This window comes from Lepeophtheirus salmonis, chromosome 14 (assembly GCF_016086655.4).
Source record: "Lepeophtheirus salmonis chromosome 14, UVic_Lsal_1.4, whole genome shotgun sequence".
NCBI classification, from domain to species: domain Eukaryota; kingdom Metazoa; phylum Arthropoda; class Copepoda; order Siphonostomatoida; family Caligidae; genus Lepeophtheirus; species Lepeophtheirus salmonis.
The window spans coordinates 7436593-7456866 of NC_052144.2; the positions used below are offsets into that span (position 1 = coordinate 7436593).

The 20274-nt window shown below is 31.7% G+C and overlaps 1 protein-coding gene across 1 annotated transcript in view; it reads left to right on the forward strand.

Annotated features, from left to right (window-relative positions):
- LOC121129144 (limbic system-associated membrane protein) overlaps positions 1 to 20274 on the forward strand; it is a 359843-nt gene that overhangs the window by 267071 nt on the left and 72498 nt on the right. The window contains exon 3 of the mRNA XM_040724824.2: positions 17080 to 17355. Coding sequence (XP_040580758.2) covers positions 17080 to 17355 — 276 coding nt within the window. The remainder of the gene's footprint in view (positions 1 to 17079; positions 17356 to 20274) is intronic.

Here is a 20274-nt window from a genome sequence, read left to right on the forward strand (position 1 = left end):
GTAGCGATAGATATGGTAATGCGGATATAAGACCATTTTGAATATTTGGAGGAAGAAAGTGAATTAACTGCTATTAAGAGGAGAACCTTCTACGTTTAAAGTAGTATTAGTGTATGTAGAAAATTGTCATTGTGAAAATGTTCCATTATTTACTTACAAAATATACCTTGGGCCAAAATGTATTTTGTGCAATAGCTCGGCTACCAAGCAGGTTAAAAATCATTATTGCCAATTCACACAACGTTTAGGCCCCTCTGAATACTTCAAAATGAATGAGAAGCACATGGTTACATAAATTCAAATATACATTAACTACGAAGCTAACAGGGAAAATCAATCATTTATATAGTACGGTATTTTTGAATGGAACAGTCACGGTAAAACCGGGATGTTTGGTAAATATACTATAAACCCTATAAAAATTAACATATGTACAATTTCCAGAGGGCCAGATTTTATTTAGCAGTATTCGGAAGTATTCTACTTACTTTGTGAAGTGTTGGCGGTGGTTTTGAACCTGCTTGGAGTTTTTTTAAATAGAAGCTTTGGTTTTAAACTTTCTTGATGACTTAGCCGTAGCCTTAAAGGAACCATGAGCTCAGAATTAATTTTGAAGTATTTGAAGGGAGCCTAAATACTTTTTGAAGTGGTAGAGGGGTTTTCAGCCTGCATGGAGGCCCCTTCGCAGTTTTAAGCAACCCATGGGCTCCGTGTTCATTTTGAAATATTTGGAAGGGCCCTTTTTTTTTTTTTTGAAGTGGCGGCAGTTGTTTTTAAGCTCTGCTAGATGGCTCTTCCCTTCACAATGCAAGTTTTGGGCTGAAGTATTTAGATTTTGTTATTAAATGACTAGAAATTTTCCTAATGGCAATTTCCCTCACTGGCAACTATCTCAATAGTAATTTTTCTTGGACTATTTTTTTTATTATACATTCTAAAATCAATGAACATCAAAGATAGGCGATAATTCTTCTTTCAGAGGGAGATGTTAACTCACCATGACTTATTAAATAATAGGCAAAAATAAGAAAGAGGACATGCAACAACTGTTTTTCCTTTATAATCTCAATACTTCGTTTTTTCTTCTTAAATAATATGTAGATCTCCCTTTGCACCAGTTGTGGGTTATGTAGTCATTGTATCTCCCAGCTGGTAGAGTTTAAAAAAAAAGTGGATTGGAATATCAATTTTACCATGATTAAATAGATAAGATATATGTATTTTCTGAACACCTCTTTTGAAATTTAAATCACGTATTTTACATCTATTTTATTTTATTTTGAATACGTATAAACTTATTTTCTTGGTATAGCTTCATTTATTAATATGTACTATGAAGGAAAACCAATACAAATCTTGTGTATTGAACATACATTCACCTTTCCCGGGAAATTGACTTTGAGCTGCATCCCGGAGAGAAAAAATTAAATATCCGGATCCCTTAAATAAATAATAATAAATTTAGGAGTAAGAAATAAATTTTAAGCTCATCTCAACTATCATTTTCTTCATACTTATTAGTATCACTAATAGTTTGAGCTGTAAAAATATGACCTTCTGGTATGCTAAAAAGAGAAATCAAATATCTAAATGGTAATCCTGACAATTTGAAATTGTTTGAAAGGAGAGCAGCTTAGCTGTCATCACGTTTCAATAAAGAAAATAAGCCCCAATGTCTTTTCATATCCAGCAAGGACATAGATAGGAATAACACTGATATCGATCCTCAAATCTACTCTTAGTCAAACAATAACTGGCCAACCCTATTATTTACTCATGTCTATGATGTAAATTTTGACAATCTGTCAATCCGGTTGAAAGTAAGGGAGGACATCAAGTACTCTCCAGGAGCCCTTTGTGTCTGGCAACCACCTCAAGTCGTTTTTTCAAGAAAAAGTAGAATTTCTTCATTGCTGACATGGTCATGAAGATGAATAAGTCCCCATCATCGTTGTCGAGGGCTCTGAAAGGGCAGGAGGAAACAGGGAGCCTGTGGAGTCATTGTGATCTTTTCTGATGAGAAGACCTTTTCTGTTGACTCTGTCTTCAACAAGGAAAATAATGGAGTAGTTGCATTTGGGGATGTAGCAATGAAGCACGTATATGTCTCCACCCCCAAACACCCTGTTTCAGTCATGATTTTAGGCCTGGTTGCATCCAACAGAAAGTCCATTAATCCCTTGTGGTTCCCTTTAGGATATAGGCTGATGAGGACGTCAAAATTTAGGACAAGAAAGTTCTCCGATGGATCAGATCTATCGTTGGTGATTCTCCCTGAGTTGTCAAACAAGTTAAAGCACCTACCCATACCGTAAAAAAAACAAAGTGTGGCTCCAAGCCAACATGGACTTCAGGGTAAAAGACTTCGGGCTGCCACAGAGCCCAGACTTAAATCCCTAAAATATTCCATCTAGGCGCACATGGAGTCCAAGGCCTACAGGAGATACCACAAAAGGACCTGCACCCTGAAGATCTCTGTCAACAAGACCTGTGCCTTTATGAGAGCAAGTACATCCAGTGTGTCTGTAGAGCTTACGCCACCGATTACAGCTCACAATCGAATCCGAGGACGGATATATTGACTAAAACATGGTCTTTGGGTTTAAATTAATGATTAATAGTTAATAAACTCATTTCCTAAGTCACCCAGGATCCTACCCTTGACTTTCATACTATATGTGTTAAAATGGGTAAATAATAATGGTTTTGCTTAGGCGTTCCCTTCTCAAGAATGAAATAATAATGATAACTGCTATAGAAAATACAAAACATATTTAGAATCATATTTTTTACTAATTTAGTAATAGTATACGGATTGTTTGTTAGAGCACCCATAGCTATTAATCCCATCCAAAATGCAAGAAAGTATATTGAAATAATAAGTGATGACTAAGCTCATGTTTGGCGAAATATATACAATTAAATGCAATTTACTTATATAATCATTAAAGACGGAATTTTCCGTCAGTTTAAAGCCCAAAGAAACATTGTGAAAAGAAAAATACCGGGAGAGAAACTCGAGCAAATACAAATACAGATATTGATTATCCATCTTTCCTCCTACAATACATATGTAGTATATACTCTCTCTTCTCATAGATATACATGCATAAACATACATACAACATAATAAATTATTAAATAGACTTTAGAAAAAGTCAAGTGGTTTCTTCTTAAACAACAAAAAGATACATGACATAAGCATTTCAATTTTAAATGTAACATAAATGTGTTAACTTTTGACAATATTTAATATTAATATTATTTTTAAATAATACTTCCTTGTCAGAAACACTTGTTCCGTGACTTTTCTGAGAACTCAATTTTGTAAATCTTGGAATATGATATTTTCAAAGGCATATTGAACTTCAAATATCAATATGGTTATGAATCTAAACTTTTGCTGCAAGACTTAAATACTTAAGCACAAAGTTGATTAATTAGAGAGCCTCAGACTTGGAACCACTCCGTGGGATCTTCTGCTGGTGTTATGACACAGAAAAATTGTTGTTGATTTAGTCACCTGTTTGAACAAGAGGGTAAATTATGATAAAATTTGATAAGTTAATTTGAAGTACTAGCCATAAATCAAAGATAATACATATGAGGTATACAATTACTGGTTATATATGTTATTTCATCTAAACTCATTACTTATTTCCTAAAGCTTCATGAAGGTCAATGGAGAAATATTTACTTGTAAATATTGGTAGATTCTTAGCAAACGTCATAAATGGAAACGCTTTTTGAAAGGAAGAAAAATAAGGGTACTTTCTTATTTAGAAACTATTTTTTGACTAAAGAGGAAATTTTTACTTAAACACCTTATAGAGTAACAAAAGATTACTAAAAAATAACAATGATTTATTAAATGCAATGATAAAACATGAGATGTTAAGAATTGAAATATTTATGTCTTTTACGAAAGATTACTTTGATGTACTATTCCAGTTGGGTCTAAGGATAGGACTGATCCATATTATCCAGGTTCATTTGGACGTTTAGATGCAAAATAAAAAATTAGACAGAAACTTGTCTCAAATTTTATCCATCGCTTTGGCACTACTACAAGCCAGGGCTTTGATCGTTTATTGGCCAGTTGCTTCTGTTTTTCCATTATTCCCTCCGGTCGAGTATTAAGACGTTCATAATCTGAACGTAAGCAGGAGCTTTGGTTCTCTGGCGACGTCCAAATAATCATTGATCTGGTGAAATCCCGTCCAAACGAGGTGTGTTTCTCCAAATATAAAAAGCAAAACGAAAGCCTTTAAAAATTTTGGTTTTCTCAAATAAATGCTTCATTTCACCTACTAAGCATTCAGCATGACCATTGAAATCGTGATGGTAGGTAGAAGAGATCTCGTGATTAATAGTATTGCTATTGTGCCAGTCCTATAATTCTCTTAGGAATAGAGGACCACCATCAGATCTTATATTAGGAGGCTTCCCATAATCTAAAAAACTAATCTTCGAGAGTAGAAATAACAGTATTGCAAGATGACGTAAAGTTCAATATGATTCTTTGGCAAACTATTGAAAAATTTGTACAGTCCTTCAACACTTGAATGACTGTTTGATATACGGTATTAGAGTTAGCAGCATCAGTTATTGATTTCAGAGCAGGATCCAGTAGTTCGGCTTGCAGTCTCGCAGACGGTATAAGTAAATCAGATTTATCTTCTGGTTAACGACGTTAGTCATAAATTAGTCTGTCAACAAATGGAATTCTTCTAGAGAGAACGACGTCTGAAGATTCTCCTTTGGCTTAAATGTATTGTCCGTACGATGTACATTAACAGATCAGTGGTGAATTAAAAAAATTCCACAGGGATAATTTTTATTTGAGAAATATTCTTCAATGCTTTTTCTACGCGTTTTCATGATATTGTGACAATTTTACTAAAGAACTACTACTTGAAGCGATGTTGAATTGGGGATTGCACTTAAACATTAAGCAGACTGCAATGCAGCCGAAGGCAACTGGTTGTACATCCCTGTTTTAGAATATAACTGAATCAGAGATAAATTAGTATAAACCTCATACTATTTCAAATGGGTTCTAAAAAAATGTTATATTTTTTCAGTTTTAGAGTGAAAAAAAAAACTTGTTGTAAGAAAAGTTAGAAAATTTCAATTAAATTTAACAATTATACAATAAATATTAAAAAACATTAATAGCATATGTACAGTTAAGGAAATATGCATTGTATCCCTTTCCGATTTTGTAAGTTTGTGCACTAATAAAGATTTTATATGACATTGAGGACTGAAGACTAACTAGGCCACTCCATGACTTTAATATGATTCTTCTTGAACCACTCTTTTGTTGGTTTGGTCGTGTGTACTGGAAGACCCATTACACGACACATTTTCAGTGCCCTGGCCTGAGGGAAGGAGGTGGTTGTACACCAATATACACCAGAGAGTCCTTATTGCATTCTAAACCAGACGAGATAATGTATAGATTGCAAACTTCTTAAGCCTAGACAGATCCTTTGTCTAGAGAGTCAGAAAAGAACTGAAAGATTCTGGATGTAATTATGAATCAACAACAAAGCGTGCAAGATAAGGTCAGACTACCAGAAAGATATGGATATAATTACAAATTTGCAAAAATAATTGAAGATGAGGGCCCTTTTCAAGGATCTTAACTAACTGAAAGGCTGATCAGAACGTGTGTGGCAAATGACTAGTGATAAAAATCATACAAAATTCAAAAAACTCAACGTCGACCTCGTTTTTTTAAAAATTTTTGACTTTATTAGATCTAGTGTTTATCCTCCAAGCTCGTCAAACTCAACTTATTTGTGTGTGGCACAGTAGAGTGGCACACCAACAGATCCTTTTCCAACACAAAATCAAAGCGGATGTCCAGGATCTAGGAGGAATTCCTGAATATGTCAAAGTAGACTGTCTTGAAGATCTTCTTCCGTTTCTGAGACTGTTATTGATGTCAAAGACATTTATATTGAATAATATTTTTTTATTATTCAGCATTCATTTGATATTGCTTTTTATTAAAATCTGATCATTAATTTAGAAGAAAATCTTTTTTTTTTAAATCGTATTGGTTTTTTATAAAGTTCCCACCCTTTATATTGAATATAAAAAAACATTTTTCTAGCAACAAATCTTATTTATTTTTTAAAGTTTCTGAGATGTTCATTTATTATATGAATGAAAGTTGTTTGCCTTCACTTTACAACTATGTATTATTTTTATTCATGTAACAAATAATGAGGAATTTATTAGAAAGGCTTCATTTTTAGTCCTTTTTTTTTTAATACTTGTAAGGAAGTTTCGCTGATTCAAAAAGAGACATATTTAAAATATCTTTTGAAGCTGAAAACATTAGAATACAAATTATGTTTTATATCTTATTCACTTATCTTTCAAAACGATAAATAACTCTAAGTAATCTAAATATTTTTCAAAAAAACACTCAGTAGGTCACAAAAGTAGAAATTTGAGAAAATCATTTTCAAGTAAAAAAAAATAAGAAACGCAGCATCTCAATCCGAAAGCAAAAAAAAAGTTGAAATTTTGTTGACTTAAGTCTTATTTGTTGGAGAATAACTAACTCAATTTTGAGAAAAAAAATACTAGTCTAGATTTTTTTTACGAGCCTCATACATGAATATTTAAGGCATCTATGAGCCATTATAATTTTTATGAAAAGTTTATTTTTCTCATCTTCCTGAAATATGTAAAATTTTTAATACTCTTTTTTTAATTTTATTTATATATTATATAAGTATGTATTTGCTATTAAAAGGTTTTGTTCCATATGATTTTTAATTTTATGTATATTTGCATATCTATTAAGTTTATCTCATTTCCTTATTACATATTTTAATAATATATAATATACTTCCCTAGTTCTATTAATTTCTCAAGTTATTGAATTTAAATTGGTAACATATTTTTATTACAAATTAGTTGAACGACATAGATACTGAAGTAAATCTGAAGAGAATCATTTTTATATATGTAGCGGGTGGTCCATTGAAATCTGAACACTTATTAATTCAATAACTAATTAAGGTTGAGATATTTAAATTAATTCATATTTCGATATATTCAAGCATAAACAATTAGTTACAAAACAGAACCAGCCTGAGCTCTATAGCTTATGTACAAGTCGAGAAAAATGATACCAGAAAATGATTGACAAACTTCCATTCGTGCACTCCCAGCGTTTGGGCGTCTGCAGGACTACCGTTTACGCCATCAGCGAGTTCAAAACGTTGGAGAAGATGAAGGGATCTTCCATAAAAGTCAAACTATCCTGGAGAAGTTCGAAAAAATAGCCCAGGCCAATCCCCTCGAATCCATGAGGCCCCTTGCAAGATATTCTCGAACTAACGGAGGGGTTGTTTTTTTGACGTGTCAAACACTCCAAGGACCAAGACTTGAAATCAGCCCTCAGATCTGGCCATGCAGACGACTTTACTATTTCACAGAGAGTCGACTTGAATCCATGGTGCAAAAGCCCGTGGGCCGTTTGCCTTAAATCCCTCGACGTTACAATAGCTCTAAAATTTTCCAGAGTACCAAAAACCAAATGCGTTATGGTTCCACATTATCTCGTCATAAGTTACCTGGAACAAAACTACAGACTTCAAAGATGAGATAATGCCCTGGTCACCCACAAGATCTTCAAGGAAAGGAAATGCCTCTCCTCCAACTGGGCTAAGAGCTGTGGTAATGCGTCCGCCACTAAATTTGATATGCCTGGTTTATGAAGGATCTTGCAGTGAAATTTCGATATGAAGATGAAGGATCTGAACTACCTTGAAATCCAGGACAGATTACGAGACCAAAAACCAGGTGCTAAAGGGTTGTAATAGGTAAATATATAAAAATTCACTCCTTCCGAGGACTTACGGAAGTCAGGCAACACTTCCCCAACGGCAAGGAGTTCCCTGTCAAATTCAGATTTATTTTTTTTTTCAATATCTTGAAGCATTTGGATGAAAAAGCTAACGTAACTCACGCACCATCAACCCACTGCTCAAGTGATACATCCATACTTTTCAAAGAAACGACGGATGTCAGTGCTATCAACTTGAAAGGCTAATAAACTCATCTCTAAGAGATCAATCTTTTTATGTTGAAATGCATTTTCATATTCACCGCCCAAGTTAAATTTGGCGTGCTTTCGTAATAAAAGAAGAAGCTTCATATACTCACAGTGCCTACAATAATATAAAAGGGGTCTGAATCCGTCTTGTCTTGTAAGTCCTACATATATTTCGATATACACAGTGTGTAGCCATTCTTTAACAACAAAATATTAAGAATTCGCAGGTATTAAAAAAATGGCAACGATTAACCAAGTATTTATTCCACAATAGTGGAAAAGGCAGAGTGTCCTTATTGAAATCCGCATCAGACGAAACAATGTTGAGATTGCAAACTTCCTAAACCTGGACACTGTTCTAGAGAGTCAGTAAGAATCTGGAAATGATTATGAATTAACAGTAAAGCGTGCTGATCACAAGATGAGATAATTTTTTTTAACTTTCTTAGACTCTTTGTTTGTCCTCCAAGCTCACTGGACCTCAGCCCATGGACTTTTTTTTTGTGGAGAATGCAGTTGAGATACACACCAATAGATACCTCTTACAACACAAAAAAGGATCTGGGAGGAATTTTGGAATCTGCCAAAAGAAACTGCTCCTGTTTCCAATATTGAGTCGAGACTGTTATTGACGCCAATGTAAGATAACTGGTATAAAAAATTTTATTGAAATTCAATCAATATTTTATAATATTATTCTTTTATTCAGTTTTTATTAGACTTTTGTTTTAAAATCGGATGATTAGCTTAGGAGAAAATACATCTAAACAAAAATCGTTTTGGTTGTTAAATAGAGCTGTCTTAAAATTTCAAATCTGTATATTTTTACAATTTTTTCTATTTTAAATAGATAAGGTACAAGCAAAGGTAGAATAATTGCAGAGAAATATCATTTCCTTGCTGTTTTTATAGTTTATTGATTAGATCCACCATTTAAATATGAATACATAATTATGTAATAACATATTTTTAAAGGATAATTAGGATCTAGTATACATATCTCTAATAAAGCTCAATCCTAGAAAAATAGATTTTTTTAAAATAGTAAAAGATTAGTTGTTGGTACCATTTTGATATCTAAATACACAACAGTAGTTTATCATTTTCTTAATTTAAATTAAAAAACAGTTTTAAATTAATATTTCTTTTTAATGTTCCTATAATTGTTCAGATGGAGTTGCACTGATTAATTTTTAACGAACACCTTATAGAGTCAAATTTCAATACTTTAAATTCAGCCGACATTTTGTTATTTTAAAATGTGAAAATACTTGTCGGATTAAATTTTTCTATAAAATCACTCTAATTTAATCGAAATTTAAGTTTTATTTTTTAGAGTTCCATCATGAACATGATTGTATATATTTTATTTTTTATTTGTTAGCACTAAAATTTAATTCTTGAGAAGAGAACATCTAAGTAAAAACTTAAATAACTACCGAGTCGTACATTAAAATCTGAACACGTTCATTTTTAAAATTTAACAAGATAGAATTTGTTAATTAACATTAGAATTTCAACGAAATTAATACTATAAATAGATGTGTGTCTGAGCTCTCTTAATCATTAATGTAGCTGCTTTTAGTGGTAATGATGGCTTTCAGGTGGTGGCGGAAGGCCTGGCACCTGCTGTAATTATAGTCTTCTGCCAAGGTGTCCCAGTGCTAGCTGAAAGTGGCTTTGATCCCTCGGTATTTGAATGACAGGCACTACAGGCCAGGGTCCAGTTTGCCGTTTTTGATATATCCCTTCTTCTTCTCATAGGTTTCAGACTTGCTGACTTTGTAAACGTTGGTCCTGGAGTCCGTGAATAGAAATTCGTCTAATCAGGTTTGACTGTATATGTCTAAAGAGACACACTCTTTAGACATATTTCTTTACATAAACAGAAAATAAACTCACGAGGAGACTGACCACTAATAATCATAATTAATGTTAGAGTCGTGTTTTCAAAAGACTAAAATAATTCAAACTAAAAATAAATGAAAGGGTTTAGACTCTTTAAAAAAACTTTTTTAATTAGTTTTTTTTTTTTTTTTTTTTTTTTTGAAGATATATTTTGCAAAAAAAAAATGAGTGTACATAGACGATGTTTTTATTTACAATATTTTAAATATGAGTAATTAATATTTTGATATTTTTTTAAACAAGCATGTGAGAACATATAAGAACAATATTTAGTATGGAAACACTATGAAGAGTTTTTTTCTAACACCCAAAAAGTTATTACCACAAAATGAACATCACAATTATTTTGAAATAAAAATCAATCATTCTTGTCGACTTTTCTTAGAGATATTGGTTGAGAGAAAAAAATTAATTTTAAAAAAATAATATTTTTATAATAATGTACTAAGTTAATTGCTGGTTTTGTTTGAATTACTAAATCATTAGCAATTAGTTAATATGACTGTTCGTTTAAAATTCCCACATCGAGGATAAATTTGAGAAATTTTAACGCTCAGTACCTTTGGGTGAGTTGCAACAAGTGTAATTTTTTATACTTTTTTATTTTTGTACTTGACAGAAACCATATTTGCTAGACATTGCATTGCCTTAATTGGATTTTGAGCGTGAAATTATATCATCAGTGATCCATCATATATGTCTAGGGATTCTTTTGGGAGCACTCCAAAGTACATCCTCAACGATTTTTACATAGATAAAATTATCAATTCGATTTCTATATAGATGTTTTATTGATTAAATACATCTACTAATGGAATATTGTAGAGAAGGAATCCAGGAACTGATCTGTTATAAGTAAAAGGGTTACATTTTATACATTGAGTGATAGATTATTCGCACAGAAAAAAAAACTCTGACTAAATATTTGAGAAAATTTATTTAATTTTATTCCATATTTTTTAAATTATTCAATATAACTACCTCCTTCCCTTAGACGTGATTGAAATGTTTCACATGCTGTATACACCAAAGATTCCATCTGAATTGAGGCAAGGAGATCTTCAAATTTAAATATTGACAAGTTTTTACCTCCTAATCGAGATAACCCTACACAAATTAGTCGAGGGAGTTAAGATCTCTACTCAAGGGGCCACATAGGTTTGTCTGAAAAATGAATATTTGCATTAAGCCACCCTTGGCATTGAACGCTGATATATATTGGAGCTCCATCTTGCTGAAAGGGCACCTTAATTGTTTAAGATGAATTGGCTTTAAACCACAGAGTGGCCTCAGGCTCCAAAACATAGGAAATGTAATCACCCGTATTCAAACGGAGGCCTTCTGGAATAAAAACTAAAGGAAGCATATCTTCTTTACTTGAAATTACTTCCCAAACAAAAAAGTTATCGACTATTAACTAGTTTCAGAATTGTTCTTTGGTCTAGGTATATATCTTATGATGATGAAGCCATGATTTTGTTGTTTTGACGGTTGAATTTCTGATCCAGGTTCCATTTCTTCTCATCCGAAAAGACAATATTTCCTCTCTCCGTGCAAAGAGTTTAAAAAAACTTTTTTTCTTCTTTGAATCAGTGTCATTGGTGCATCTTCCGGGAGATTCTGACCGTAACTAATTTTCAGAGAAACCATCCCTAGGTCCTTATGGATGACTCAATTCATCGAAGTCCTTGACTCGTTGATCTCCTTAGCCATTTTTGCCATTGATCTGTTGGGATTTCTCTATATTTTTAATTTAACTTCCCAGACGCTGTTCGGATTTGGAGCAGACCTTGGGTGTCCACTTCTTGGTTTATCATCAACATTTCCAGTCCCTTGAATCTTTTTAACTTTATATTTAACAGAACAGAGACTGATTGAAGGTCTCAAATCTGATAAATTTGAATGAATCATTTGCCAGCATGATGAAAACTCTACTGCTTTTTTTAAGATCATGCATCTTTACTATTAAAAAAATATCTTTAACGGTTCTCTTTTTATATTAGAAGAGAGGGATTGAACTCAGATTGCATAACAACCAATCAGATTGCAGGTAGAATACCTTACCGCCAAAAAATTTCCCGCAAAATCTGAGAGGTGTAAGAGTTGCCATTTATGTACAAATTGAAAATTATACAAGTTAAAAATGTCTTCGTCTTAAGATATATTATTTAATTACAAAATTTGTCATTATAATTACCAACTATACATTGATATCATTTCAATTTGACCCATTAAAATAATATGATTATTAGGTATTTGAGGAATATGACTCTGAGCATTAGACTTTATAATGTACCACAGAAGAATTATATTTTAGTAATTTTATTGAAATAGTTTAAAATGACAACATAAATACATCCATCATCCCTGGAATATTCAATTACTCATCCAATGTACTGTAAATCCTTCATTAAAAATCATTTATCTTCAAAAGACGTCTGAAGGATTATATTTTTTTAGGGGCTTTGTATATGGACTTTTTTTGAAAAAAAAATCAAAAATCCATACCTATTCACAAAAATTTCAAAACTTAAATTCTTTGGGAAAAAAATCCAAATATTTCATTTTTTAGAAAAAGAAAAAAATTTATCCCTATTTTCGCATAAATTTTTTTCATTCTGACCTTTAAAATTTTTAGAAAAAAGCAAAAATTATTTTTCTGTAGAATATAACCCTCCAACCTACCCATGCAGAAGCCCCTGCTTCAGTGATGTAAATCCGTTGAATTTTTTAGCAGGCCCGTTCTTTTTGGAATGGGTAATCTGACTGGTGATTTTTTTTCCGTAGGTGTTGTCATTATTATTTAATTCCTGAGTAGTAAACGTTCTTTTTTAAATAGATTCAATTATATTCATAACCTCATTGAACATTCTTGTATCCTCATAAAAGAGGGAGTGTAACCCTGAGGATTTGTTACGGAGTTAATTGTAGCTGATCTAATTAAACGTCTTGAGCATAATTTTTTATCTCCTCCAAAACATTCTCCAAATTGTCAGTGTTAGCATGTTTATTTTTGGTTTCTTTTTTAACATTCTTAGGCCCCCCCCATGATGAAAGCTAACAACTTCCCTGATATGATGTATCCAATTCATTATTATCCAAGGTGAAAATGTTTAAGGGGTATCCTCCTAGAACCCAAATAATAAGCTTTTAATTTTTATGAATGTTACGTATTTTATACCAAAACTCCGAATAACTATTATAGATTAAATACATATTACTATTCATTAAGTCATGACGTCAGGCCTATACAATACATATTATCTATATAGCTTTTATTATATCGAATTTATTTAAGAGGTTTATCTGATTGGATCTCACAATATGTTGCAAGAAATAAATAAATACCATCTTATGTTATTTTTAGATGGATTCAATAAAAATCCGAAATAATTATGAGAAATATTCATTCTAAGAGGCTGGAATGAATATTTTTATTCATAATTATAGATAAAATTTACTTTAGAATAGTGTTGTGTCGACTTGAGTAGATTGTAAGGATCGAGTTGAGTAGATAAATGATGAAAGGGGGAAAAAAGAGAATAAATTAAACGGGCATCGCATCTTATTGAGTAATTTATATTCAATGAAATACTTTGAGTGCGTACTTTACTTAGTTCTCTTTGATGTACCATTGCATTACCCTACGTTCTTGTGGGAAAGAGAGGGTCAACTTAAAACTACAAAGATATTAATAATATGAAGGTTGATCAATAAGTCCGTTCCTTTTTAATTTTCCACCTAATTACCTAGAATAACACTCTATTTTGTCAAGAAGCATCTGTCAGTTGACCCCTTTCAAATTTTGAATAACCTGCTTAATTTATTTTGTATTTGTCAGCCATTGATAGCAGACCACCACGTAATTTGCTGTGTAAATTGAAGAATATTTGCTTCCACACCCTAACAGGTGTTATAAGGTGTGCTCATAATATTTATATTATTAAAAAATGATTACCTAGTCCCATATGAAAAGACTGGAAAAAATTGGATCATTTTAGAATTAAGCCAATTAAATTAGTTAGAGCAGGAATCAATGGATTTGACAAAATATAAAAAGGTTGAGTAGAAATGGCTGATATATATATCCTAAGTACAATATTTATAATATTGAAAAAGAAAAAAACTGAAAGAACCTAAAAAAATGAAAGAGAATGTCTTCAAAGAACTGGCGATTAATCCTTCTTCAAAGCGAGGCTTTGAGTTTTCTTTTACACATTTTTTAAATAAATACTTTTAGAAAGAGTAAGAAATTACAACAAAAAAATAAAACGTCATTCCCTGGAATTCATGTAATGGGTGTAACAAAAGTCTGTGGGAGAAAATAAAATTCATATTGAATCAAGTACTAAGAGTTGTGATGGAACGATTAATCGGAATCGGAGAATTGGGTTTTCTATGGAATCGGAATCCGGATCGACATTGGAAAATAATGTTTAATTTGCGATTTCGATTTTTATTTATTACTGGTATTTAACCATTTACCGGGTGCAATGAAAAAATCTTTACACTTTCAATCTAGAACTTTATCAAGATGTATTTCAGCAACCATTTGTAATAGGGTATATCAATAGAATAAAAATAACTAATATGATGTATTGGCTACCCTAATCAAATTTAAGTTAATTATGGCTTCGAGGCGCAACGGAAGGTCTTGGACCCATTGCGGATGTAGTCCTCAGACATGGCATCCCTGTGCTGGTTGATGTTGATATTTGGGTGAAGGACGGTGCAGGCCTTGGCCTCAACATGCACTCAAAAAGTGAGGTCCAATGGGATGACATCTAGTGTGTAGGGGGGTACATTTTGTTTGGCCAGAAAGGCAAGTTGTCCTCCAACCACTTCTGGCCTTTTGAACGTGAGTGCAGGCGCACCATTCTGCTGGAACACCACGTTCATGTACAGATAGTTGGTCTAGCCCCATAGTAACTCCTTCTTCCCTGTTGGTTTCTTGGCAGCGTCCAAAAGTGCGCGGACTGAAATTCGTTGCCCACGATCCAATTGCATTTCCTCTGCTTCCAAGACACTTATGAAGATCTAGTATTTTTTTTTTTTGTTCTTTTTCTTTTTTTCTTTTGAGTATTTGATCTGAAAAATTTTACCACACTCACAAAAACCTTGATATTTATGTACAGATTTTTTCGCCGCACCCAGTATTACTTTTCTAAGTTATGATAAAAAATGAGGGAATTTGTGCTTATTAGAAAAAATTTAATATTTGAAATTTAATTTAACTTTTCGAATTATTGTCCAAAAAATTAAATTTTTTATGAAAACTATGTATTTTTGAAATTTTCTCCAAAAAATTTAATATTTGAAATTAAATTTTTAAATTTTTCTCAAAAATTTTTTCGCTCAATAACTATATTTCTTTGAAATTTTTCTCCAAAAAAATTAATATTGGAATTATTTTTTCTACAAGTTTCATATTAGCTTGTTTTTTATTCTTATTTTTTGAGAATAGCCATTGATATTTAAATTATTTTTCCAAAAAGATTAACTTTTGATAATAGTTGTGGATTTTGAAAAAAATTTAAATATCAAATTGTGTATTTAAAACTTAATTTTTGGATTTTTTTCTAGAAAGTTTTAATTTTTGGATTTTTTTCTAAAAAATTCTAAGAACCAAGCCTCTCCCCACCTAAAATATAATCCTATGAACTCCCCTGATAGCAGAAATGGTATTTTTAACTATTATTTAAAATATTAAAGTATTGGAATCAACATCAAGAATTTTTAGAAGAATCGTATCAGAATCGGTATTCGTCATAGTGTATTTATATTTAAATAAATGATATCGGGAGAAGAGTTCCTCTTACAAAAGTATCATTTATATCGTGCACGTAAACTTCCCCTCGCGAAAATTGCGAGTGTGGAAAGTTGCCGTTGGGAAAATTTCCCGTCATTTAAGAATAAAATCAAATACCTCGGCCCAAAACTTGTTTTGTACAATAGCAGGACAACCAAATAGGTTTAAACCACTACCACCACTTCACAAAGCATTTCGGCCACCTCTGAACACTTCAAAAGGAACATCAGATGGTATCAGAATTTCAAAAGTACATTAACTATGCAGCTATCAAAGAAAAACAATTACTAATGTATGTAGTAGGGTATTTTTAAATTGCACAGTCCTGGTAAAATCGGGATGTCTGGTATAAACAGCATAAAAAGTAAGATGTGTACAATTTAAGGGGGACCGGGATTTATTTTGCAGTTTTCAGAAGGCCCTACATACTCTGTACGGCGGTGGTTTTTAACGTACTTGATGTTTTTGCCCTAGCCTTAATCAACCCGACACCCTAGAGTTCTTTTTAGAGTATTTGGAGTCTCATAAGGGAGTTGGGATCACGATTAATTGAAAATTTTAATATTTAAAAATGGGATCACATAAAAAATATCAAAATGGAACAAAAATCCTTAGAGATACATATTTTTTAAATTATACATTGAATATTTTTCTATAATATAAGCTATGATATTCCTCATCACTGTCTATTATGAATAAGTTGAAAAAATCTAAATAAGATTGTTATTTTTCATCATTTTTCCAGCTAAAAATGGAAATATATCGAGTTCATAACACGATACAGAATCAATTATCATACCTTTTAATCATAAAAAACACTTTTACATAAGTTTTATTTGTCCTAATTTTAATTTGGGTTTGTTTTAAGGATAAAAATGACTCTGAACGAGAATAGTGTCACATTCATATAGTCCCATATATTTCAGAATTCAAATGATTGAGAAAAAAAATGGATATCAGTTTTGGATTCTAAGCCTAAAGATAATTTTCTTTTCTGGCTTGAATTTATTTGTACAAAATGAGTGTTCTTCCGTGTAATATTTACATGTATGTATGTAATATATATATTTTCCAAGTTCTTCAAAAAAAAAATAGGAATGGAAGAAAGTTATTACAATAACTTAACCTTACTAATGAATTAAGTTGAAACTATGGGAGAGCAAGTAATATTAATATTGTCTTTCTTTCCTCTCATAGGAAATTGTATTTATTTTAGTATTAAAACCATACTCCGACAAAGAAAATAATAACCTTTACACTTTCTCTCCTATCTTTTTAGTGGCTCCAAAGTTAGACATGGATCCAACAAATATGAACATCGTGGTTCGTTCTGCAACAAATGTAGCACTCAAATGTAAGGCAACGGGGAATCCTCCACCAAAAATCATATGGAGAAAAATTAATGACCAACTTCCTGCCGGAGGAGAGCTATCAAGTGACGGAATGACATTTACAATGTTTGATGTGAATAGACATCATGCTGGTTTATATGAATGTGAGGCAGGGAATGGCGTTGGTACGAGCGTTAAGGCTGAGATCTCTCTGAAAATACTCTGTAAGTATGAAGATATATACATAGTTTTGTAGACATTGGGAGTCAAATGATGACCATCGAATACATTCCTGATTAGAGGGGAACGGGTTCAAAAGAACATTAGAATTGGGGGAAATCATTTTGAAGCTCTTTTACTTCCTTTTAGATACTCCAATGGATATTTTAACAATATTAAACTGTATTTGCCCCAAAGCAGTCGTTCCAATTGACACTTTAAGTATCAGTGAACAAATTGAATAATTTTTTTACTGAGCTCAATTAATCATTAATGTAGCTGCCTTTAGCGGCAATGATGGCTTCTAGGCGACGGAAGGCCTAGCACCCACTGCAGATGTAGATTTCTGTCATGGCGTCCCAGTCCTGGCTGACAGTAGCCTTGAGGGCCTCGATTGACGGACACTACAACCCTTCCCCTCGACATGTACACAAAAGGTGTTGTCGTATGGTGTCATTAAATATCCTTCTTTAAAGGGAGGATGAAATATCCGGGGATGAATTTTACATAGACTGAAATAACTAGGAATTAAAAGACAGGGATTGAATTTACAAGGAATGAAATCACCTAGCGCCAAGGTTAATAGAAATACAAAGTTATACCATATCACGTGTACGACAGATGTTTGACTTCCACCACGCTTTTTAATATTGACAAAATAGTGTGTAAGTGGTTACGTGCTTTGTACAAATCTATCTTTCTTGCCCAGCAGTCGATATGATACATCAAATTAACCATTCTAACAATCCCGATTAAATGATGGTTTTATCTTATATTTCTATTAACCTTGCAACATATTTTACAACTGCCCATGTCAAAATTGAATGATTTCAAGGTATATACCTATGTATCTATTGGCATTAAAATGCTTTTATTTCGCGATAATCTTCTCCGTTAAATATAGATACAGTGATTGTATATACAAGTAACGTCCAATCCTCTTGCCAAAATCAAATTAAAGATAAACGAAATGAGAAATATCCTTGGAATGTTTATCTATATTGAAGAAGGATAGATGCATTAGATCGAAATTAATTATTAAAAATATACATATATATTTGTGTATTAACTTTACTCAATATTTCCTTTTGAAGCTTTGCCAAAATGTGCATGTATGTTGTATAGCAACGGTCAATGAAAGCATCAAAAACCTAAATAAGAAATTAATATATGGTCATACATGCATATATTTATATGTTGGTATAGTAAGCCCTTTTTTAGACTACTAGTTGCTAAATGAAGTTCATATCATAATTTTAGGTATTTACTTTATTAAAAAGAGATTTAGAAAATATTAAAATATATATTATTTGTTAGTAAAAAGTAAATACAGGCTGGTTTTTTTTTTTGTACAGATTGATACAGAGAAGCGTCCGCACGATTATATTTCATAGGGGTTTTTGGTTTTTGGATATATTCTTTTTTTCGAAGAAAAAATCAAAAAATTCAAAAATCTACAACTAATCACAAAAATTATATTTTTTGAAAAAGAATTTAATATTTGTTTTAATTTTTTTTTAGAAAACAGTTCACAAAAAATAAAAATTTTCGGGAAAAAAAATTTGAAAAATTAAATTTCCAATATAAAATTTAGTCAAAAAATTTCTAAAATTCATAGTTATTCACAAAAAATTAATTTTTTTTGGAAAAAATTTCAAAAAATTAATTTGAAACATTAAATTTTTTGTTTCAAAATATCAAAAATCCAGTTATTTACAGAAATTATTTTCTTGAAAAAACAATTAAAAAACAAAAATATTCAATTGTTAATGTAAATATTTACAAACATTAAATTTTCTAGTATAAAGCCAAAATTTCTTAACTCGGGGTGGGGCTACAGCCCACCACTTGAGGACACCCCTGATACAACCTCAAGAATTCAAAAACTTGACAAAAAAAGTATATTTCAATATCGTATTTAAAATACACTTTGTTTAAATTTTGAAATAAAATGATAGCACATGTTTTTTATTAGAATAGCTGCAACCTGGTAAGAGAGAAATAGAATTTAAAAAATCACACTCATCTGTATCTAACGTAAACAAAAGCCCATGTTTTTTAGTGCAAATATTAAAAAAGCTGTCTCCATAGTCAGGGTTGTAAATTTAAAATAATATTTTAGCGTGCGAGTTTTTTTTTTGATACCCTGAGCATTGTTTTTATCTTCTCAAACTGTTATCATTATTCTTTCGTTATTGAGGAGAGAACGTATAAGTATAAAGTGTAACAACGAGCGTGTGAGCTCAATGACGAAAATTTTTGCTGAAGAGTTTTATGTATAGGTGAATAAAATATGTATTAGAAAGCGGGAGTGGTTTTTTCTGGTGGGGTAATCCGGATAGGATTTTTTCTTTTGCAATGGTGCTATCATTTTTATTTAATTTTTTAATTTTTGAGGAGAGAACATCGAAGTATAAAGTGGGTAAGCTCATGGATAATGAAGAGCAACACTGAGGATTTGTTTGAGAGCGATTAGTGTAAGTTCTGGTGTGACTCAGACTAGAACTGAGGATCAAAAATGGATTCATTCTTACTTATGTTCTATAGGGCCTTAGTTTACTTCCTCCATCTGACAGCTGCTCGCAGTCTAGCAGCTAATCTACTTCTCTTCTCAAATATTCTTCAAATTGGCAGGGTTACTATGTTGATTTTTATTGTGTTATTTTTAACATGCCGATAATTCTTACGATTTACAAACCTATGCATAGTTTTGCTGTTGAGTTATTATAAACTATAAAATACTGTAGTAATATATATATATATTTACGATTATAAGAAATTTGGAGTCCATTTCCTTGGAATCTTTTCGATAGTGAGCCATTAAGACTTTCATACCAGAGTACATGGGTATAGGAGATTTTAGGTCATTCAAACAAAATTTTGCAATAGGCATGCAAACAATTTCCTCAAAGAAATATCATTTA